This window comes from Brassica rapa, chromosome A09 (assembly GCF_000309985.2).
Source record: "Brassica rapa cultivar Chiifu-401-42 chromosome A09, CAAS_Brap_v3.01, whole genome shotgun sequence".
Taxonomy (NCBI): domain Eukaryota; kingdom Viridiplantae; phylum Streptophyta; class Magnoliopsida; order Brassicales; family Brassicaceae; genus Brassica; species Brassica rapa.
This window is the reverse complement of record NC_024803.2, coordinates 1,479,387-1,502,325: the sequence shown is the minus strand read 5'-3', so window position 1 is coordinate 1,502,325 and position 22,939 is coordinate 1,479,387. Positions and strand designations below refer to the sequence as shown.

General features: G+C 33.5%; 5 protein-coding genes across 6 annotated transcripts; 2 read left to right on the top strand and 3 right to left on the bottom strand.

Annotated features, from left to right (window-relative positions):
- Window positions 1-909: 909 nt before the first annotated feature.
- On the top strand, window positions 910-3,237 carry LOC103836809 (cathepsin B-like protease 3). Its single transcript, XM_009113104.2, has 11 exons — window positions 910-1,204; window positions 1,299-1,352; window positions 1,471-1,551; window positions 1,628-1,784; window positions 1,907-1,911; window positions 1,984-2,058; window positions 2,145-2,270; window positions 2,341-2,559; window positions 2,628-2,741; window positions 2,825-2,860; window positions 2,941-3,237. The coding sequence occupies exons 1-11, from the start codon at window positions 1,130-1,132 to the stop codon at window positions 3,073-3,075; spliced, it is 1,077 nt and encodes a 358-aa protein (XP_009111352.1). The 5' UTR covers window positions 910-1,129; the 3' UTR covers window positions 3,076-3,237.
- Window positions 3,238-4,155: 918 nt separating this feature from the next.
- LOC103836807 lies at window positions 4,156-6,936 on the bottom strand. The gene is made up of 3 exons (XM_033278805.1): window positions 5,409-6,936; window positions 4,473-4,640; window positions 4,156-4,396 (listed from the first exon to the last, which is right to left on the bottom strand). The coding sequence occupies exons 1-3, from the start codon at window positions 5,907-5,909 to the stop codon at window positions 4,199-4,201; spliced, it is 867 nt and encodes a 288-aa protein (XP_033134696.1). The 5' UTR covers window positions 5,910-6,936; the 3' UTR covers window positions 4,156-4,198.
- A 1,143-nt stretch (window positions 6,937-8,079) lies between these two features.
- LOC103836806 (protein ABC transporter 1, mitochondrial) lies at window positions 8,080-11,553 on the top strand. Its single transcript, XM_009113100.3, has 7 exons — window positions 8,080-8,743; window positions 9,363-9,588; window positions 9,663-9,815; window positions 9,891-10,049; window positions 10,130-10,289; window positions 10,369-10,595; window positions 10,977-11,553. The coding sequence occupies exons 1-7, from the start codon at window positions 8,256-8,258 to the stop codon at window positions 11,370-11,372; spliced, it is 1,809 nt and encodes a 602-aa protein (XP_009111348.1). The 5' UTR covers window positions 8,080-8,255; the 3' UTR covers window positions 11,373-11,553.
- Window positions 11,256-20,069, bottom strand: LOC103836805. The gene is made up of 4 exons (XM_009113099.2): window positions 15,849-20,069; window positions 12,302-14,975; window positions 11,918-12,021; window positions 11,256-11,764 (listed from the first exon to the last, which is right to left on the bottom strand). The coding sequence occupies exons 2-3, from the start codon at window positions 12,933-12,935 to the stop codon at window positions 11,921-11,923; spliced, it is 735 nt and encodes a 244-aa protein (XP_009111347.1). The 5' UTR covers window positions 12,936-14,975; window positions 15,849-20,069; the 3' UTR covers window positions 11,256-11,764; window positions 11,918-11,920.
- Window positions 20,070-20,319: 250 nt separating this feature from the next.
- On the bottom strand, window positions 20,320-22,604 carry LOC103836804 (transcription factor MYB61). 2 transcript variants are annotated; one of them, XM_009113098.3, is made up of 4 exons: window positions 21,636-22,604; window positions 21,401-21,530; window positions 20,913-21,311; window positions 20,752-20,809 (listed from the first exon to the last, which is right to left on the bottom strand). In XM_009113098.3, exons 1-4 carry the CDS (start codon window positions 21,766-21,768, stop codon window positions 20,752-20,754), a joined length of 720 nt encoding a protein of 239 aa, XP_009111346.1. In that variant the 5' UTR covers window positions 21,769-22,604. The 2 variants fall into 2 exon arrangements, with proteins under 2 accessions (XP_009111345.1, XP_009111346.1); XM_009113097.3 differs by having other exon boundaries at window positions 20,320-21,311; window positions 21,636-22,592.
- Window positions 22,605-22,939: the final 335 nt, after the last annotated feature.

The window sequence follows — 22,939 nt, the reverse complement described above, 5'->3', positions numbered from 1 at the left end:
TTCTTCAATCCACATTACGTGCATGTGGATCGCAAGTATTGAGCATGAAGCTGTGGACTACCCCACATCACTATTTGCAGATATCATGTGAAAACAGTAAGAAATCAATTATTTATCCTAGTTTGTGACGCGAGATGTAAAAAAATAGTTTGGGCCGCAATATGTTATAAGCAGTTAGAGAAAATCTTATTGGATGAGTAAAGTCCAGTGTATGTTGATCGAAACAAACATCAAGTCTAAAGTAAAATGAAGCATATAATACTGAGCAACCAAAACACGTGTTGTATACTTAAATTTTAATATGTGCAGAGACTTTTATAATTATTATTCGTTAACCTTAATTTTTCATACTTCCTCAGGGCTTGAGTTTACTTTCTGGCCACATGAATTTCTGGAAGACTAACCCATAAATTTAATTGGGCTCGGATATATGTTGCAATAGTTTATTTTTGGGCTGGAGAATATGCTAGATGACATGTCATATTGATTGGTCCTGAATATTTTAGATGAAGTGGACACTCTTAGAAGCCACAAAATTAGTTACTTTTATATAGTAGGATGATGAATACAAATTACGAAAATATGCATACAAATTTTTTCTTTTTGTCGAAAATTTGCATCAGTTTAAGATGATGATTTTTTTTTTGTCAAAAATGATGAATACAAATTATTATTTTCAATACTAGTTGTATTATATTTACTTGCTCCGTAAAATTACAAAATAACCAGAATTTTCCGCATTAAAAATCAACAAAAATGGAACCAATATTAATCTACCACTAGTGGTTTATGCGGATTTCGTGACGAAGAGTCCAACATCCAAATACGACGACGTGTAAAACTCTAAATGACGCAACGTGTCCATCATGTATACCTCGAGAACGCCTAGTTTTCCGTAGATGAGAACCAATCAACGGCTAAGATCTCAATTCACTTTCCCAAGAAAAATCTCTGTCATTTCTTCAGTAGATAAGCCACTCTCTCTCTCTCTCTCTCTCTCTCTCTATCTCAATTATAAAGAAAAAAAGATTCTCCCATTACTGAGGTTGCGTCCATTACAAGATCTTTTAGAGTTCTCTGAGATTCATCGACTTGAGAAAGTGTGAAAAGGAGAAGAGATTCCAAAACCATGGCTGCTGATTCTACAACCAAACTCTGTTTGGTCTCTGTTGTCTTGCTCTTAGGCCTTGTCTCCTCCTTGCAGGTTAGCTTTAGATGAATCTTATTTAATTTATTGCTCCTTGTGTTATGCAATAATCAAGAAAGGTTCAAACTTCGTGTGTTTATGTCTGAATCAGGGAGTTTCAGCAGACAATCTTACCAAACAGAAACTGAACTCCAAGATACTTCAGGTTTGGTCCGAATTCTCTTTATTTTTAATTAAAAATTTATAATTTTTGTTCTGATTACTTAAAAACTACTAATTTTTGATATGATTAATCCCTAATCTTGATTTTGACTTTTCAACAGGAAGAGATAGTGAAGAAAGTCAACGAACATCCAAACGCTGGATGGAAAGCTGCTTTAAATGATCGTTTCTCTAACGCAACTGTAATAGATCTTTAAATCAACAAAAAAAGTATCCTTCTTGTAATGATATGATTAATCATTTGTATGAATGCTGCAGGTTGCAGAGTTTAAGCGTCTCCTTGGGGTTAAACCAACACCTAAGAAGCTGCTCTTGGGTGTTCCTGTTGTAAGCCATGATCAGTCTCTAAAGCTACCTAAATCATTCGATGCTAGAACCGCTTGGCCTCAGTGCACCAGCATTGGCAACATCTTAGGTTCGGTCTTTTTTTTATTTCTTTTTCAACAGTTTGTGTCTCAGACTCTTCATTTTTGTTACTAACTATTGATTTTGTCTGTGTGTGTGTGTGTGTGTGTTTGTTAACTCTTCTCTTAACAGATCAGGTAAAGCTTCACTCTTTCATGGTTCTTGTAACGTTCTGAGAACCGTTATTAATGAGATTTTTTGGTTCATAGGGACATTGTGGTTCTTGCTGGGCATTTGGTGCTGTTGAATCACTATCTGATAGATTCTGTATCCAATTTGGAATGGTAAAACACTAATCAAAAATATATTTAAATAAAACTTAAGTTACAAAGAATCACTAATCATGTTTTCTTTGTTTCTCCAATTTCAGAACATTACTTTATCAGTAAATGATCTTTTAGCTTGTTGTGGATTTCGTTGTGGTGATGGTTGTGACGGTGGCTACCCTATTGCTGCTTGGCAATACTTTTCCTACAGTGGTGTTGTCACTGAAGAGGTAACCACTAGTTCTCACTAAAAAATCCTGAACTTGGAACTGGTTTTGATTGAAATTTTTTGGTGATTAGTGTGATCCATACTTTGATCAAACCGGATGCTCCCACCCTGGTTGTGAACCGGGGTATCCTACACCGAAATGCATGAGGAAATGCGTTAGCGGAAACCAGTTATGGGGCGAGTCTAAACATTACAGTGTTAGTACATACACTGTCAAGTCTGATCCACAAGACATCATGGCTGAGATTTACAAGAATGGACCTGTTGAAGTCTCTTTCACAGTTTATGAGGTAATAAAAACTTCAAAGAAGGCTTTAGATTGAAAGATGGATAATTAATGGGTTTGTATTGTGATTAGGACTTTGCTCATTACAAATCTGGAGTGTACAAGCACATAACAGGTTCTAACATTGGAGGTCATGCTGTGAAACTTATTGGTTGGGGAACTACTGATGATGGAGAAGATTATTGGGTAATTGTTAAAACATTTTATCCAAAAAAAAAATTGAAGTTGAATCAAAAATTTATGACTTTTTTTTTTGGAATTGTTTATAGTTGTTGGCTAATCAATGGAACAGAAGCTGGGGTGATGTAAGTGTTATTTGGTAATTAATTTTTAAAGAGATGTTATAATGTGGAGGTTGTTAACATAAATGAAATTATATTTGCAGGATGGTTATTTCATGATTAGGAGAGGAACAAATGAGTGTGGAATTGAAGATGAACCAGTGGGTGGTTTGCCTTCAAGCAAGAATGTGTTCAAGGTTATTACCGGTTCAGATGAAATTTCTGTTGCGTCGGTTTAAGATCAAAGATGGATAAGTTTGTGTCTGTAAGATATACTATGTTACTGTGTTGTTTGTTGTTGTTGTTGTTGTTTCCGGTAACCAGATCTTGTTGGCCGTGAAAATGTTATAGACATTAAATAATTCAACACAAGCAAAAACATAGTATGGTTTCTTTGCTTCTTTCTTAATTTTGTTTACACTTACACTTAGCTGTTGATGATTATCTTGAATTCTTATCGTTATATAGCAAGCTTCACGTCTACAAGAAAAGATTCAAATTCATTTGACTTGAAGTAGTTGAGTTAAAGTTCGTTCTTGGACACGTCTTAGAGTGGTTAGGTTGAAGATATTGATCATATGATAGGCGTGCAGATTGTAATTACGAAGGAACTAAAGTGATGCTCACTAGTCTACTATGTAATTCGGTTTGGTCCGGTTTGAATCTTATTTCAGGTATAAAAATACCCCTAAACCACGTATTGTACTGTGTGGATGTAAAAAGGCTTACTAAATCAATCTAACCGGCAGGTAGTGCTGGGAATATGAATCATTATCCGCGGGCTCCGCCCCATTTGATCTGCTGCGGGGCGGGTGCGGATCGAGTGATTTGAAAAATTTGGTTCGCGGGTGCGGGTGCGGGTTGAGTAATTTTTATGCGGGGCGGGTGCGGGTCAGTCAAAATTCAGTGCGGGTACCCGCCAACCCGCAAAAACTAAAAAAAAAGATTTTTTTTTAAAATATTATTTTTAAATAGAAATTTTTTAAAAAATAACTTAATTTTAATTATAAATAGATTAATATTTATTATTTTTAATAAAAAATATTTAAAATATTAAATTTTATTGTTATTTTTAATAAAAAATATTTAAAATATTAAATTTTATTGTTATTTTAATAAAAAATATTTAAATTAATAATTTTTAATATTATTAATATTATCCGCGGGTCTAGCGGATCACCCGCGGGTTTTAGCGGGGCGGGTGCGGATTTCATATTTTCTTTTTGCGGGTCAAGCAGATCAAATTTTTTGAGTAAAAAAAATCAGTGTACCCGCGGGTTGGCGGGTTTGACCCGCAACCCAGCTCTACCGGCAGGGAAGTACAAACACTACTTCAACTTGGTCTTAAGAGGAACAAAAAACTCAAAGATCATGAATAACACCTTCAATGACTTTCTGAGCTGCATCTCGAACACTCAAAAGGTTTGTTTTTATCTCATTACACAATCTTCCTTCAACTAGCCGTACCGGTAACCACATCTTTGGTTTTACATCCACAGTGTATGCAAGCGTTGTCGGAAAATCTTTAAACTGTAAGTCCGAAGCCTCCCCTTTGTCTAACTGTGTAAGAAAAACAAAACATCAAAACCAGCTTTGTGGAAAGGTAGATGAATGTGTTTGAACATGAGATTATTACTTGTTCAATGGACCATTTGCCTTCAAACAATTGAAAATCTCCTTCTACCATCTTAAAGTCGATTTCACGTCTCCTCCCATGTGGTAGAATCTCAAGCTCCTTCTCGAAACAATCTAGAACAGCTTTGGCATTAAACTTAAGACCCAAAGCGATGCTTTGCTGTCCCATCTGTTCAAAGAAACACAAACCTGAGAATGAGACTGGTTTATACATACCACTTGATGCTCATAAAAGAAACTTAAAACAAAACTCGATTAGGCTACCAATATGGTAAGCACAAAAAAAAACTCGGTTTAAGTTGGGTTATGAGTTCGGTTCAATTTGGCAGATAAACCAGTTCAGTCGGTTAGTTCAGTTTTCCAATTAAAAGAAAATCCTAACCAATATGATACCAATCCTAACTAAATTTGTAAACCAAACTAACCAATTTTTTTGAATAGAAATCACTAAACTAACCAAATTTAACCAAAATTATCCAATTTTTTTAAATATAAATAACTAAATTACCGGAATTTAACCAAAACTATCCAAAAAATTAACTAAATTCTGATAGAAAACTAACCGAACCGAAAACTTTTAATTAATTCCGGCACACTACACTAACCAAATTTAACCAAAATTCTCCAATTTTTTTGAATAGAAATAACTAAATTAACCGAATTTAACCAAAAACTTAACTAAATTCTGATAGAAATCTAACCAAAGCCGAAAACTTTAATTAATTCCCGCACAATTTCATAACCGAACTAACCTAATAACGAACTGATTATTCCTTCGGTTCAATTCGGCAATCCAAACCAAACAAACTGTAAACCGAATCAAACCGAACCCGGCTGCTTATACAAGGACACGGTCGTGAACTGAAGCTCTATCACCCAAGTTAGATAAGATCAACAGAACTGTGAAGTACACTGTTACGTAATGAGAGAAAGAAACCTGGAAAAGACGAACACGGTTGCCTTCCTTCTCGACCAACTCGCTGACGACAAGGCCCGGTATGAACTCCGACAGCTTCTCGTAATCAGTCAACACGCTCCACACGGCATCGAGACTCGCTTCAATTCCAACCTTCGAGCGTATCCGCCGCGAGCTCTTCTCGAGCTTCTCCACCGAGATGAGAACCACCCCATCCTCCGTCTTCCCATCTGCCAAGCATTCGATCAAACAATCATCTTCATTGGTTTCACTCTCATCCTCGTTATAATAATCGTCGTCGCTGGAATCAAACCGCGGAGAATTGTTGTCAAATCGACAGATGAAACATCTACGAGAAGAAGAAGAGGAAGCTAATAGTAGTTTAGAGGAGGGAGATACGTTCGTAGAGTGAAATTTTATCGCCGGAGAATGTGAAATTGAGATACTGGATGTGGAGGTGGTGGCTAATGCGGCGGCGCGTGGGTGGGGAAAGGCGGAGGAGAAGTCTAACACGATCTGCATTGTTTCTATGGAGACTGGAAGTCTAAAAGCGGAGCTGGCTAATGAAACTATAGGCTTTTTTATCTGGGCCTATTATTTTCTTATATTCAAATTGGGCCTATATTAAGTTCTTATATGTAAACACACACCTTTTTAGTAAAGCAAATTTAGAATTAAATGTTTTGTTTTTACAATTCTACATTCAGTAACTATGTAATTATTTTAAATATATTCATAATAATATATATAGAACATAAAATTGTATCTACATAAGGTGGAGTATAACCTAGTATTTAATCAACTATAAGTCTATAAAAATAATATATCATAAATAATGTTATACATATTTCTAAGTATTTTGATATGTAATTTATATATTTATCATAGAAAGTCTTATTAAAAATAGTAACTATAAGATAAAAAAGTATTCTCAAATTATCATAGTTAATGAATTATAATTCTATGATCATTTTATATTATTTCATGCTATATATTGAAAAAAAATACTGACTATCATGTTGTGTTGTACACTTTCATCTGTAAAAATTTCTCATTTATAAGTTTTAGAAAACATATTATTAACAATATTAAGTATATCAACATGGTATATTTATACAAATATTTTGTATCTTTGTTTTAAATTTTAAAAGTGATATATTGAATCTTATCATCAAGTATAACATCACAAGTAAAGTGCTTAAATTCTTTTCCCACTAAAAGTGAATATTTTCCACTACAGTCATTGACTCTATATTAGCCATTGTTAAATAAGATACATCAAACTTTGTGTCTAGATCCAAATGAGCTTTTGGGGAAACCTATTGGCTCTATGTTTTGATTGATGATCTTCAAATTCACTCATATATTTTTCATTAAAGAACAACAAAAATCTTGCACCTAAGCAAAAGTCTATATGCATCATATTTCTATGATACCATCGATAATAGCAAAACCGGATCTAACTAAAGTCTATTTTTCATTAAGGAAGCAAAAGCTTCACGAGAAATAGAAGACTGAACATGGATCTCAGGATCTTGATGGGAGAGCAAAAGTTTAATAAAAGATGTAAATAAAGATTTAAAAGAACGTTCTACTTACATACCTTCAAGAGTTTGGTGTTCTTGAGCCTTGATGGACATGTTCTCTCGTCTTGTTTGTTAAAGCTCGATGTTCTCGAAGATCTCAAGACTAATTGTATTATTCATTGAAACCAATCTCGGTTTTATATTAATAGTGTATAAATAGTAGACAATGATGAAGACCTGTAGCCTTGTAGGTAGATAGATGCCACTATGTCGTAATTCTAATTCAATCCGAAAGTATACTGCCTACCAACATGACAAGTCTGACTGGTTTGCCGAATTTTACATTCGTAATGATTTATTAAATTTTCTCCGTACTATACCATTGATATAATAGCATATAACTTTGTTTTTTTAAATGAAAGTTAAAATAAAATCCCTAATTAAGTTTGAGAATAAAACAAAAATAATGGGTTAAGAGCAAAATTTATTTTTAAAAATGACTTCATCTGGGGGGGCGGTATATAATTACTTTCTCATGGTACTTTATGAGCGGAGATGCATTGCACTCGGCTAATAAGTTCAAAATTTTAAATAATCAAAGGTGCTTGCATATTACACAACTTAGCTAGCACATTCAATAATTGTTGGTTTTCTACCGTTAGAATAAAACAGTCAATTATACAGTGTATTTTAGAAATAATAACATCTGCCACAAAAGTTATTTTATTTGTTAAAATGAAAAAATAATTTATGTCAAAACAAAAATAAAACACACATATTTTTGCTATATTATATAATATGTGAATTTCAATCCCAATTATATAACATCAATAGCTCCATTAAAAAACAGAGTACATACTAGGACATACTATATAGTACGGTAAAAGACATTTTTCTTTGATCTTTCATAACATATATAGATGTTTAGGGGTTAGCTTACAAAATACCAGAATAAATCAAAATATTTTTTTTTAAAACAAAAAAAAAGTAAATTTAAAATATTGTTTAAAACCAAATTTCTTTAAAAAAAAAAACAATCAACAAAATTGGAAAAGGAGTAGGCCATCATAGAACTCTTGTATTACCCAATGGGCCTTATACGGTGACAATGAAGGAAGACCTTATTGGGCCGAAAACTTGAATCTGCGAAGACGAGAGTTTGTTTCATTGGTTATCGTATCCCCACGTAAACCTCCTCGCTTCTCCGTCTCTCCGACCTTCGTGTTCCAACGCACGATCACAAACCGCCTCTTTATACCAAAACTTTCTCTCCAAATGATTCAAACCAAATGCTGAGAAAAGTCTCAAAAATCAACGAAACCACCACACAACTTCCCACGCGATGAGTTCGTGGAAGCAATTGAGCAGGCTCGTCGACGGCCTATCGCTCGTGGCGAAGGAGATCTACCACCAGTCTCCTGAGCTGCAGAGAGCGAGAAACGGAGATCTCGAAGCCTTGGGGAAAAAGGCTCTGGTCGCCGCCACGGACTTGGTCGGACTCACCTCCGGGAAGCTTCGCAACCTCTCTAACCGTCGATCCAAGGAACCGTCCGTCGTATTCTTCGACGACAAGGACGACGACGGATCGAGCAAAGCCGATGATGTATCGGTTCCTATCACGCCCGAGGTTGTTGCAAAACCTACTATTGTTGATTCGAAGATCGTGAGTAGTGAATCTATTGAGGAAGTTAGGGTTGTAGATAGAGATGGAGAGACTAAGGTTGGAGTTAGAGCTGAGGTAGCATCAACTCCGTTGGAGGTAGCTACGGTGAAGAGAAGGAGGCATAGAGAACGGAAGGTTCCATCAACTCCTATGGCTAGAGCTTATGGGTAAACATTAGAATCTTGATGATGATGATGTTAATGAATGGTAGTGGTAGTTAGAGAATTAATGAACTAATATATAAAATGTTAAGACTAATTCACTTACTCGCGATTAGTTTTAACGATTAGTTTTAAGTTGGAAGCTCATGACATCAAAGCCCGTTGTTGTTTGTTCACCCCAAGCGTGTTAGTGAATGAAAGTCATCTCATATGAATAGTTGGAAAAGTAGTGAACTAATACTAAAAGGTTAGGGATCGGATCAGTCTACTTAATGTCAATTAGTTTTAAGTTCTGAGTTCATATAACTCTGAACTTAATAGATGAAGCTATTAATAAATCATTTACTTGCTTACATTTGCATAAAATTCCTATGATTATGATGATGTTAATGAACCAAAATCATTACACTGGAGAACTAGTGAAGTAATGTATAAAAAAGTTTATGAACAATCTCATTACTGGCAATTGTTTTTTTTCTTTGGAAATACATAATAACCTTGAATTTAATAACATGGTATTAAAGCCATTATGTGGTTAGTATTCCTACAATTACCAAGCTTGAGCGTGTGAGATTACATTGGACTTAACAGATGATGTCATTAACAAATATGTGAATTTTGAAAGGTTTTTCAATCTTGGAGCTGGTCTTGCGTGGGGAGCTGTTAAGGAATCAACCTACAGGCTTGTGAATGGTACGCCACCCACACAAGGGAATAAACCTGCGCTCTCTTCTATACTGTCTGAGGAAAACGCAGAAAGATTGGCTCTTGGGTTGTGTGAAATGCGTGGAGCTGCACTTAAAGTAGGCCAAATGTTGAGTATACAGGACGAGTCACTTGTTCCTGCCCCGGTAAATAGCATAAAACTTCCTCTTCCCACTCATGTTTTGATCTTATTTGACGTGAAGTAGGTCTCTTTTTGTAGATCTTGAATGCTCTGGAACTTGTGCGTCAAGGTGCAGATGTGATGCCAAGGAGCCAACTTAATCCAGTTTTGGATGCTGAGTTAGGTCCTAACTGGCAATCCAAGTTGGCTAGCTTTGATTACGAACCGCTAGCAGCAGCCAGTATTGGTCAGGTGCGTGTATGATGCTTTTTCCTTGTGAATGTGTTGAATGGTTTTGTTCTTCTATTTATGTAATAATGGGTTTAGGTGCACCGAGCTGTTACTAAAGATGGATTAGAAGTAGCAATGAAGATTCAGTACCCTGGAGTTGCCAACAGCATTGAAAGTGATATCGAAAACGTCAGACGCTTATTAAACTACACAAATCTAATTCCAAAGGGACTCTTTCTCGACAGAGCTGTAAAGGTGAGAACGGTTATATAAGACAGAACAGAACAATCTTTTGTTGTTTTTTTTCAGATTCATGATCAAGCTTTCTTATGCAGGTTGCTAAAGAAGAGTTGGCACGAGAGTGTGACTACGAGATTGAAGCAGTCAGTCAAAAACACTTTCGTGATTTGCTTTCAGACACTCCAGGGTTCTACGTTCCTCGTGTAATAGACGAGCTTTCAAGCAAAAAAATCCTAACCACAGAACTTATCTCTGGTAAACTGCAAACTCACCTTACTCTGATTTTACATATCTTTGTCGGTGAACTAATAATCCATGCTTATTCTTCTTACAGGAGTCCCCATTGATAAAGTAGCCTCGTTAGATCAAGAAACACGAGACTATGTCGGGAGGAAGATGCTTGAACTCACGTTGAAAGAACTCTTTGTCTTCCGCTTCATGCAGACAGATCCTAACTGGGGAAACTTCTTATACGACGAACCCACGAAAACAATCAATCTTATCGACTTCGGAGCAGCTCGTGATTACCCCAAGAAGTTCGTCGATGACTATCTACGAATGGTAACAAACTTGATCTTTACTACTGAATCTTGTGAGAACAGTTTATATCAAAGTTTTAGAAATATGTCTATGCGGTGGAACAATTTTCTTAAAATCCTATCCAACCAATTTAAAATTGGTTTAAATCAGTCTAAATTGATATAAATTTGGTCTAAATCTGTTAAATTAAGTAATAACGTTACAAATTTGTCTAGTTTAATTTTTTTGTATATGTAATTTTTATAATTCATTAAAATAATTTATAATCAAATACAAAAACTAAAATATATAATGTAAATGTAAAATACATAAAAAATAAATAAATAAATAGTTTGTTAATGCCTTAGTTGCTACTTGCTAGTCTTGAACATTGGTTTATATGTTGACCCTTGTTTTTTGCAGGTGATGGCTTGTGCTAATAAAGACAGTAAAGGAGTGATTGAGATGTCGAGGAGACTCGGGTTCTTAACCGGAGATGAACCAGACGTGATGTTAGACGCCCATGTCCAAGCTGGTTTCATTGTTGGTCTACCTTTTGCAGAACCTGGTGGCTACGCTTTCAGAACCAACAACATTACTTCGAGCGTCTCAAATTTAGGAGCAACCATGTTGAAACATAGACTCACACCACCGCCTGATGAGGCTTATAGTCTTCACCGTAAATTATCAGGGGCTTTCTTGGCTTGTATCAAGCTTGGAGCCACCGTTCGTTGCCGTGATCTCTTGCTTCAAGTTTACGAGAAGTATCAGTTCGATGATGAGCCACAAGTGATGGCTTCAAGTTCAGTTTCTTCGTAAAACTCTCATACACAAACTATATTAGCTTATATTATTTTCTTCTCCCATTATGGGAGTAGAAACGATTCTTGTTTTGGTACACAAGTGAGTTTAATTTTAGAATAAATTCGTAATATTTTTCACTAATGTTGAAATATTACAATATGCTGGAAAAATCAATCAACAAAGTTTAGTAGTTTCATTCGTAATATTACACAATCTTTTTCTATACTTTTGGCTTATGGCCATATCAATCGACAAATCCCATCGTCGACACAGAGAAAAAAACCAATCCGTAAAATGACAGAAAAAAACAAAAAACGCAAACAAAAAGTTTCAAAACGCAACTCGAAAATGCATGCAACTTTTTGTTTCTTTTTTCATGTGAAAAAATCGATATAAGATTGTATTAAGAGAATTTGTACTCTCTACACACCACTTTTCTCCTATTTGCACTCCATACTCTATATCCCTCCAATTTTCTTCCCCCCAACATTACCATTTTCCCCCCATTCAATGATATCCCACCTTTGTTAGTATATTTAGCTAATTTACTCTTGTATTAACGATCAAAAAGAATTAGGAGGACGTTGATGATGAGTGGTAGACACAAAAGCCACAGCGTGCGCCCATGCCTTCAGCCTAGCTTTCACTTTGTTTGGATCATCCCCTGGACAAATATCAAATGAATTAATTTTTGACAATGTGAAATTTTCAAAAATCATTTCTCTCCATATTTATTATTATTTATTATTATTAAGTGTTTTCTAATAATTCCCATTTGTACATTTTATTTTATTATTAACTGAAATATATTAGTTATGTTTTTATTTAGAAAAAAAATATTTTTAAGTTTTGTGTGTGTAATTTAAAAATGTTAAATAGTAAAATAAAGAGGGAGTAGAAGATTTGAAGATAATTTTTATTTAAAAGTGGATTGTTGGACTAACCGGGACTAGAGATACGGTGGCTGGAGGAGACGGGAGAGTTGCCGCCGCTACTAGTATCCATCGTTGACCCGGAATACGAGACCCGACCCGGTTCAAGCTCAAATCCTAAATCTTTACAAGCTTTGACTTCCCCCAAATCCATACACAATGGCCTTCCTCCTCCTATAGGCCTCGTCACCACCACCACTCCTCCGCCGTATCCGCTCTGTTCCTCCACGTAGTTTCTCCGCATACTGTCCACCCACGGTGGATACTCCGGTCGCAACTTCCTCCTTCTCCTAGGATCGTTGTTACTCTCTTGTTTCTTCTTTCGCGCTTCGTTCTCGCTCGCGTAAGCTTTATCTCCGGACACCGGCGAGCTCAGCGTCGAACCTCGCCGCCTTCTCCGTCTCGGTGGCGTCGCCGGAAGTGACTGACAACCGGTTGACCCTTTGTCGGAATCTGAAAACTCTAGCTGCTGCTCCATGGCTTTCTCTCCTCCTCCGACATGTTTTTCGTCGGAGTCGGACGGCTCTACGTCGGCTTCATCGCCGTCGTGGTTATAACAGACGGAGAGCCTCGATAGCGAATGGTGATCTTCTTCTTCTTCTTCTCTAAGGAAAGACGACATTTTCATATCTTCATCAAACGCCATAATAACGTTACGGATTAAATGTGTTTTGTGTATATATGAATAATAAATGTATTTATACGTATATTTTCAGTAATATGATGGTGTATCTGTTTTTAGCTTCAGATTTTGATTATTCTGTTGGTTAAGTTGTGTTTTGATTATACAAGATAACAACATGGAGAAACCTTATATACATACGATCAATAATATTTAATGAGCCTTTTGAATAACGTAATAATAATAGTTTATGATATACAAATATATAGACTCAAGAATGTGCCATTTGTTCTGAAAATATGGAGATGTGTGTAGGATAACGATGGCATTATCTATATGTAACTATGATGGCATTTTTTTTATAAGTTCTTGCTGACTGTAAGAAAATATAAGTAAATGTTTTTTCTTTTCTTTTAAATTAATGCTTGTTGATGATAAAACTCTATGCACTACTTTTCTTTGAGCTATATTCATAAGTTCTTATACAATATCTATTTGGTTTAATTTGTTTTTAAAGCTAGGAAATTGGTGGTATATGTCTATATCTGAGATCGAACATAAAGAAAAATGCTTCACCATTTTCATTTTTTGCGCAACTAAATATATTTTCTAACCTAAAAAGGTAACAATCTAATGCCAATTTCCACTTGGCACACATCCCTCATGCAGAGACCGATCACTGCGAGGATAAACATGTAACTTAAGGCATTTAAGGGATATCCGTTTGGTGGGAGCTTCCAGATTAGCAATAAATTCATTGATTAAAACCAGATTAGATTAGGAGTATTAAACAGTAACTTAAAGAATTAGAAATCGTCCCTGCTGATCTAAGTGAGGTTGACCAGCTACTAGGCAAACCAACCGTCTTATTACACGTAACACCTGGACAAGAGATAGAACTAAAACCAGTCTGCACGACTAGGCCGTCCAAAGCATCTTATCATATACCAAAATCTTAAGTTGTTCTTTTTTTTTGAAAAATTAAGTTGTTATTTTCTTTAAGATGTTTACTAGATCTATAGTCATTTATTGCAGTTTTAGAGTATTTTCAACTCATTGATATTTTTACCTTTAGAATGTATTTAGAATCAATTTCACTCCAACGTTGCTCTCTCTTCTCTTAGAAAAGAGATTATTATTTTTTTCCTATTTAAGAGAAAAAATAGTTTTTTTTGCTCTATATTATGAATATTGCTATTATATAAGAACATATTAGAGAAAACACATCTTTATTATAGAGATTTTCTATTCTAGAAGAAAATATATCAAAATACATTGGTGATGGTTTTACTTTCAAGTTGCCATTTTTACTGTTGTATTTCTAGTTTGAATTTTTCTAGTTTGCACGCAATACAAGAGAGAATTTAGTTTTTTTTTTTGTAAAATAAGAGAGAATTTAGTTAATTGGTATGTACTTGTTAAAAAAAAAGGGTTTGTTGATATTCAACAACAAAAATTAAATTCTTTTCCGGATGTTTTTTTTTTCTCATAAAGAAATTGTATACAAATATGAAGCTATATACACGTTACGTTATGTTACTTTTTAATTGTGTGACGTATATACCATTATATTTGACGGGTTCATATACTTGATATATTATGAGTATTGATAAAGTAAGAAGCTAAGCGTCGTTTGCAGGGAGAATTTTTCATTTAGATATAATGATTTATAATTATATATACATCAAAATATACCAAAATTATGTGTTATTCTACTAACCACATCAATATATAAAGTACAATACATTTGTTGTAAAAAAAGAAGTACAATACATTTTTCAATATAAAAATTTTGAAATATTTTCAAATTTAGTTATAAATTATGATTATTATTTTAAGAAATCAAAAGTAATTAAAACTGAAGAGATAAATATTTTTTTATATATGAATACTGTCTGTTTTTTTAAAAAAAGTATTTCATATTATATAGAAAATATTGGAGTCTTTAGAATTGGTCATGTAATAATTAATATTTTATGGTTATAGTTCTAAATTTCTCTTGTACAAATCCAAAAAAAAAACAAAAAATGAAATAAAACTTCTGAAAATAAATGCTTTGAAGACCTCAATTTTTTTTTTTTTTGTCATCTTGAATTTTATTATTGGGTCAAAGAACAAAAGGGACAAATTAAGCCCGATACAACATTGAAACAAAAGCCCAAAAGAACAAACTGGGCCACTGTACAATACAACTTTGGACCGCAAGCCCAAAGGGAAAACCCGTTGAAGAAGAAATCCGACTCACCCCACCACGTGTCCGGTCGCCCGGCGACCAATGAACACGCGTCCTGACGAGAGCCTTCAATCTTCTCCCGGAGCCAGCAAGGAGACATGACGGATCACCATCGACGGCGAAGACGAACTCGAGACGAACCGTTCAACCAGAACAGTCAAGGCCAAAGCTCGAGCCGCGAAGTCAGATGTGGCAGATCTACGAATCGACGAAGAGTTCAACCGCCTACAATCGATCTTCAAACCTCCGACTTACTTGCAAGGAACAACAGACATCTTTATTGATCTATCTAAGCTTGAAGATGCAACAACCCAAACGATTGGGGATGAAGAAACCATCAGAGTATCAGAACGAGAGGCAGGAAACAGATAAGCCCGAAATCGCAGATCGAGATATCGGGAAAACCCCGGAAGAGAGCCGGCGAAAGCGATGTTGAGAAAACCATCACCTCCCGGAGACAAAAGCCGGCGAAGACGGTGCTATGGAAGCCACCGCTTCCCAGAAGCAAAGCCGGACGTTCATCGGAAGAGCTGATGCAACGCCGGAGTCCAAGACCGGTCGGAAACACCGAAACCGGTACACAAAAACAACGGACTCTCTCTCCCTTAAATCAACTCATAACCTTCTGAAAGATGAAATTTGATAAGAAGGTTAGAGGATTAGAGAGAAAATTCTCTCACTAGAAAAGGAGAGAGAGTTCTTACCTCAATTTATTCTAAAGCCGGCTTTCTTTGCGAGGGCGAGTGGACGGTTTTGATTACCTCACACGTGTCATTAATCAACCAATGATTGATTCTACTGGAAAATCCACGGGATGCTGTTCGGACAATTGTACACTGAAAGATTTTGCAAGTACTTAAAAACTAGATTTACAGGTTCTGATACTTATAGCAGTAGTCTCTTTTTAAATCGGCTCTTCAGTGTTGCATGTTTTAAATGATTACACAATCATATATAATCAGAATTTAAATCAACATAATGTGAAATACCGTTAGCTAAATAACAAATAAATATGAACTTTTGCAATTCCTAAATGTAACATTTAGAATTGCAAATTTTGTCAATTTTTTTTTTGAATTGTTTACTTAATGATTGCATTTTCTTTCTGTTGTTATTCTGTTTGTAATATCAAGTCTTTTCACTTCTTTATCCATTATAACCACTATTACAATTTCAGGCTACATTTAAAGGAACTGCCTTAATCATAATTTAAAAGTCTGTGGTAATGGTCATGCCAAATATATGGGTTTTAAAAGCATAGGAAAAAGCCAAAGTGTCAACAAACTATTTTCATCTCCTGGCTCGATACATAGAACGGAAGCATAAATTAGTGAGAAGCAATATTAATATATGTTGCAAATATGCAAAGAACGTTATCACTAAAATATTAAAAGTAAAGTAATTAATGGTAGGTGAGACAGACCCAAATGAAATATGAAATTTATATTGAAGGCAAACCAATCAACGCTTCCCACGACGGTATTAAGAGCATCTCCAATGTATTACTCCAAATTTTACTCCAAAATGGTGTAACTCTAAAATAGAGTTGGATTTTACTCCAATGTATTACTCTATTTTTTACTCCAAACAAAAGGATTTTTTTTTCATTTAGTTGATAATTGTTATTAGCACCTTCAACTTATAAAAAATTAACAATTAACCCAACTATTTTATGTTTACAAAATTTCTATAATAATATATTTTATTTAAATTAAATATTTATCATTAAAAATACAACTAGAGATTATCTTCCAATTTCAATTCGTGCAGATTTTATCATATGCAATTTTTCTAATTCAAAAATATTTTTATGCATTAAAAGAACATAAAGAAAAAATAAAGTTTTGTTTTGTAATTTGAATTATGTATTGGGTCCTATTATTTGTTTGTGCATATATCAAGTTCAATAAGTACAAATGTTATCAATCAAAATTTTGACCCACAAAATTAAAAAACTCATCTATTCTGTTTGAATAATACTTCACTGCTTTTGGTAGTTTCAAAAACAATTTACCGAATTAATTATTAAATTACTTATTTATATTACATTATATTTATTTTATATTTTTTTATTTTTAGTTTTGACTTTTATGAGTTTATGCATATTTTCTGTAAACTATAAAGTAGTAATCTTTTGTGGAGTATTATTTTTTTATGTTATTATGTTATTTTAAGTATGAAATAAAAACATTAAAAATCAAAAGGACCATTTCATAAATATAAAAAGTTCAACTCCAAAATGGAGTAATGAGTAAGATTACTCCATAAATGGAGTAACCCTAGCTATTACTCCATTTTGGAGTTGAATATGGAGTGGGGTTGGAGAAGATTTTACTCCATAATTGAGTTTGGAGTCAAAAATGGAGTAGGGTTGGAGATGCCCTAAGAATTACTTTTAGATGACAAAGACAATTTGACGGCTATTGATAATATTATTATAAATTTACATATACTGTTATACACATATGTATAGAGAGTATAATATAGAGTAGCATTTTACAGTTGAAAAGGACATTTAAGTTGCCGCAAAATCTGTTAAACTAATCTCGTGGGAGAAAACGATAGCTATAGCTAATTTCATAACCCAAAACAAGTCAATAGAAAGAAGATCATAAGTCATACTACTACATCTTAAAATCTTAATTCAGAAATCGGAAAGGATTATAAGCTCGAATAAATAGCCATAACACGCTATTTAATTTATTGGTTTGTAAAGATTCATTGTTGTGTTGGAAAATAAATATATGTACTTGTACACTTTTGACCAAAAAAAGAAGAAGGTACTTGTACACTAGGTTAAAGCTTATGTCTGAAAACCACATCAAGATATCGAAAACTTAACTTGCGACCACGAAGAAACTGTAAATCTTGCGTAAAACTTCATTGCCGTTAAATGATTGTCAACCATATTGATGTGGCATATCCCTTGCTAGAGTTGAACGCCAAATAAACAAGCCACTGAGATTGAATTTAGTGGGCCAAGCCCAATTTAGTGAAGCTAATATTAATTAAATTATGTATAAATCAATTCAAACCCAACTGAATTAAAATCCACCTAAATCTATTACAAAGCACCCGAAAATTTTAAAATTAATCTGAAAATAATAATTTAAACTTTGATTGTTTGTGTTTTTTTCTGGGTTTGAAGATGTATGTTTTCACCCAACCAAGATAGTTGTTGTAAGAAACAAGTATTTTAAAGTTTTCACCGATTTAATGAAAACTATCTAATCAAAAACAAAATCGTGACAAAAAAAAATCTAATCAAAAATAAAATAGAATAAAAACAATTACTCTTAGAACATCATTATTAGGTTATATCTTGTAATTATAATAATGATACTTTGTTACAAATTAAATAAATAATAAACTTTACAAAATAAAAGCTAAACTAGTAATAATGAGAAAAGTGGAAATCTATTGATGAAATGTTCTTATAGACTCTTAGTTCTCTAAACCGTTTCTATTTTAGTAGGAAAAATATAAACAGATTTGATATCGTCTAAACGTAGAAGAACTTCCCACTTAAGATTATCAGTGGAAAAATCTTTTATAGTACTGTTTTACTTTATGCTTTTATAGTTTCTCCTTTCAAATAGTCCCACGATCCCTCTAAAACTAAACGAGTCAGAACCTACGTGATATATTTCTTCATTTTTCATACAATTATTGATATTTTTTCCTGCTCACAAGATTATTGCCTCCAACTCTTCCTTCGTATTTGTTTCGGTCACCACCATACCGCCTGGCTGTGGTTTGAATCGCTCATGTAGACAGCAGCAAGACGGAGATGATCATAATCCCAAAGAGTAAAGATGAACAATAGAAATATTGATGTAGTTTTAGACGGAATCTTCAACTTGGTATATGAATACGTATACGTCTTTGGTCCTTATAGTTTTTTAGATCGTTTCTCCTTACCGACTATCCGAATTCACATTAAAATATAGAGAATTTGTACTCCCTACACACCACTTTTCCCCTATTTGCACTCCATACCCTATATCCCTCCAATTTTCTTCCCCCCAACATTACCATTTTCCCCCCATTCAATGATATCCCACCTTTGTTAGTATATTTAGCTAATTTACTCTAAAATATATAGTTTCAACAACTAATAAACCAGATAAACAAGTATCTAGGCATAAGTTTATTACACATCCGTTTTTACGAATGCAACTTTAGTTTAATGTTCTCTTAAAGTGAACTAAAAACAAACAACTTAGACCAAAAGCTTTTCTCAAAACAAAAAAAAAACTTAGACCAAAAGCAAGAAAAACTAGTTGAAGTAAGTAGAAACTAAAAGTTGTCTATTTAAGAGACCGATAATATATATCAGTTAATATTTTTAGAATTGAAAAAGACAACTAAAAGTAGGAGCTATTCCTTAAGTTCATTGAAAATGAAACTAAATTTAAAGTAAGAAAAAGATGAAAGTAATAAAGCTGTCCCTATATAAAGATACACTAGTCTTTTTTAAGAAGCTTCACCTAAAAAAATGTTACAATAGTCAATAGAATAAATGCTTTGTTTATCTACATATAAAAAGGTCTTAGAAAAGTACATAATACCATAATATCATTCAATCCCAATTGCCAATATTAATCCCACAGTTTCATCAATATTCTAAGAATATCTCCAATATATTTTTGTTATCTTTTCCTATAAAATAGAGGAACTTAAAATGAGATTTTCTTCAATGTATTTCTGTAAAATATCAATCTCCAAATATAGAGTAAAATATAGAGAAATTCAATTTCTTTCTCTATAAATAGAAAAAATCTTTATTTTAAAAGAAGAAATAGAAATGAGATAGAGTGATTTTAACTGTAAATGTTATAATAGAAATAAATATCAATGTGGATTAGAGATGCTATAAGAGATCATTATCGTCGTTCTTGTTTCTTATTCCATTTGTTTCATCAAGTAATATTCTGTTCTTAATTTCAGGTGTCAGTTTACTAGTGTAGTGTAATTGACCATCTAACTAGTACTTGTGTGAAATTGTCAATGCATACCTAAACGGAGAGAGTAATAGATAATCTGGTAACTCCAAAACTTCAGTTACTGAAAAAGGATTACCAAATAATTTGAAGTAACGTTCTGTTGATTATTGACCATATATATGTGTGTGTAATAAATTTGATGTAATGGGTATATAAAATGAACAAGAAATTAAGAAATAAATGTCATTGATCCAGCAAGAATAGACAAACAAAATCTCAAAGTCCAGAAAACTATGCTTCACAAAGTACATCAAATAAAAGAAAATGTAAGAACAACACCCTTAGATTAAATGAATATAACACAAACTTTATATACACAAACCATTATAAATAAAACTCGATATTTGGAATAAAGAAAAATAACTTGAAGAAGAAAAAGAAGATCCACACACCTTATAATATACAAGAAGATTTTAAATATGGCCATATGCATGTTGCTGAGGCTGGAGCTGGTTACATGGCCACATACCAACATTTGCAGCCTCCGTACCGAAAAAATTGGTCTCGGACTTGATTTCACTATACAACGACGAGTTTGAGTGATTCTGTAACGAATTATTCGATATTGTAAATTGATTTTCTTCCATGGTTAATCCCCAATTCAGATTCCCAGTTCCAAAGAATGTCGAATTGTTGTAGTTACTCTCTTGAAGTTGCTGCTCTGTAACCATTGGCCCGGTCGAGAATGAGTTATCCAATTCAATTAAACCGAGATTGGATGATCTGTAACCGGTTGTTGAATCGGTTAAGCCAGATGAGAACATTGAACCGGGTAGCACCACTGCACTAGGTACGGTATCAACATGATGATTTCTCCCGGTTTGGGGAATCCAGATGCCGGTTTGTATTCTTGAACCAGTCTCAAGACTTAACCGTTGGAAACCAAAATTTCCGGTATAAAGATGATCGGTGTTGCTGTTGTTGTGGTTAGTACTGCCAGTGGTGGTACTAGAGGAGCCTTCTGTCTCAATGAGGTAGGTCGTTTGACACTTCTCAACCGGTGTGGTATTGTCATCTGTACCGGTTTCAATTTCGGTTAAGAGCTTGTGTGTAACCGGATCAATTCCTCTCAGCCTCAGTTTCTTCTTTAAGGAAGAGTTCCATAGATTCTTGATTTCATTGTCGGTTCTACCAGGAAGCTGTGCAGCAATCTGAGACCACCTAAACCAAGACCAAAGCAACATGGGTTACATATATAAATACACTTACATGCCGCATAAGGATCAGAGAAACAGCACGGGGTTCTTTACCTGTTGCCAAGAACGGCATGAAGTTCAATAATAAGGTTTTCTTCATCCTGTGAAAATGCTCCTCGCTTCAAATCTGGTCTTAGATAGTTTATCCATCTTAATCTACAGCTCTTTCCACATCTCTGCAAACCTAAAAAAAATTAATAAAAAAATGATAATTCAAGAATTAGGAAGGAGTATTTAATCAAGCACAACAAAGTAATAATTGGATGAAAGCAAAGAGAAATTAAATTACCAGCTTGTTTAGGGACAGAGCTCCAGCAGCCATGGCCGTACTTAGTGATGTACCTAAGAAGCTTCTCGTCTTCTTCAGGAGACCAAAGTCCTTTCCTCAGCTTCTGTTTGTAACAGCATGAATGTCTTCCCATTTTTAAAATTTTATATATAAATAAAATATCAATTAGAGAAGGATCGTCTTGTTTGTTTTTAGAAAAGGCTTTGTAGTCAGCTTTCAGAGAAATCTTAAGATGAGGTGAGAGAGAGATAGAGAGAGTTTGAAGTGAGAAGATGAGAAAAGGAGAGGAGGATTTGGGGAATATAAACAAAAGGGTTTTTGTTTTGGTACGTTGAAGTTTACACGAGTCAAATTAGCTACATTTTTTCTTATTGTAAGAAGTTCCGAAGTGTTGCTAAGAAAAAAGAAGTTCCGAAGTCTATAATATTTTTTGGATTAGAAATAATCAAATAAGAACCGGTTGCTAAATATTTTTTCGGCACTTATATACTCAGGGATAAGTTTGCCAGTAGAATTAACGATTTCGGGTAATTAGTTACATTTTTCAATTTTTATTTTGGTTCTTGTATCATATATATGTTCATTTAAGTTTTGTGTCCAAGGAAATGTTATTGTTAGGTTTTATTTATTTCTATGGTAAACTGTAGTTTTTTTTTGTTGTTGCGAACAATGAATAAATGATCAAAAATGGTTATCTTATATATTAAAACAGAAGTCACAACCTTGATTCATGTGTGATTTTTTTTTTTTTAAAATAGACTTAATGAACCTATTCATAGAAAGTCATGTTAAATTTAATCTCTATCTAATCTTATCATTTAAATTTTAGGCCTACCAAAATTTTTTATTAGGCTATCAATAATTGAATTTAAACAATAGATGATTCATTGAATTTATAAATATTATAAATTAAATAGATATAATTTAATATTGTAATATTATACTTCCATATGCTAATTATTTAAATATTTGTCGATGTTAACTTTTAAAATATTATAAAGATTTTTTTTAAATAACAAAAATCATATTATCTAACAATGATTAATCTTTACTACCTTAAACCAATGAAAACAAAATTAAAACTAAATAGTTTATTTTAAAAATTAAACAAAAACTAAATGTTTAATTATTTACTCGATAATATAAATCAATGAAGCGAAAAGTTTAATTTTTAAATTTTTTTCTAAATTTGTGAAATTTTGCAATATCTTTAAATATGATAATAAAACAATATTTTACTAATCTTTATATATATATTTATGATTTTAATAATGAAATAATAATCCAAAAAAAAAAAAATATAT

Excerpts from the sequence above, each read along its gene's own strand:
- LOC103836809 (XM_009113104.2), top strand. The coding sequence starts at position 1,130 with ATGGCTGCTGATTCTACAACCAAACTCTGTTTGGTCTCTGTTGTCTTG. Across the intron at positions 1,205-1,298 it reads GCCTTGTCTCCTCCTTGCAG|GGAGTTTCAGCAGACAATCT; the intron begins GTTAGCTTTAGA and ends TGTCTGAATCAG. Across the intron at positions 2,271-2,340 it reads GTGGTGTTGTCACTGAAGAG|TGTGATCCATACTTTGATCA; the intron begins GTAACCACTAGT and ends TTTGGTGATTAG.
- LOC103836804 (XM_009113097.3), bottom strand. The coding sequence starts at position 21,768 with ATGGGAAGACATTCATGCTGTTACAAACAGAAGCTGAGGAAAGGACTT. Across the intron at positions 21,531-21,635 it reads CTCTGTCCCTAAACAAGCTG|GTTTGCAGAGATGTGGAAAG; the intron begins GTAATTTAATTT and ends AATTTTTTTTAG. Across the intron at positions 21,312-21,400 it reads CATGCCGTTCTTGGCAACAG|GTGGTCTCAGATTGCTGCAC; the intron begins GTAAAGAACCCC and ends GTCTTGGTTTAG.
- LOC103836806 (XM_009113100.3), top strand. The coding sequence starts at position 8,256 with ATGAGTTCGTGGAAGCAATTGAGCAGGCTCGTCGACGGCCTATCGCTC. Across the intron at positions 9,589-9,662 it reads AGTCACTTGTTCCTGCCCCG|ATCTTGAATGCTCTGGAACT; the intron begins GTAAATAGCATA and ends CTCTTTTTGTAG. Across the intron at positions 9,816-9,890 it reads CAGCAGCCAGTATTGGTCAG|GTGCACCGAGCTGTTACTAA; the intron begins GTGCGTGTATGA and ends TAATGGGTTTAG.
- LOC103836805 (XM_009113099.2), bottom strand. The coding sequence starts at position 12,935 with ATGGCGTTTGATGAAGATATGAAAATGTCGTCTTTCCTTAGAGAAGAA. Across the intron at positions 12,022-12,301 it reads CCACCGTATCTCTAGTCCCG|GGGATGATCCAAACAAAGTG; the intron begins GTTAGTCCAACA and ends ATATTTGTCCAG.
- LOC103836807 (XM_033278805.1), bottom strand. The coding sequence starts at position 5,909 with ATGCAGATCGTGTTAGACTTCTCCTCCGCCTTTCCCCACCCACGCGCC. Across the intron at positions 4,641-5,408 it reads ACCGTGTTCGTCTTTTCCAG|ATGGGACAGCAAAGCATCGC; the intron begins GTTTCTTTCTCT and ends TTCTTTGAACAG. Across the intron at positions 4,397-4,472 it reads GCAAATGGTCCATTGAACAA|TTAGACAAAGGGGAGGCTTC; the intron begins GTAATAATCTCA and ends TTTCTTACACAG.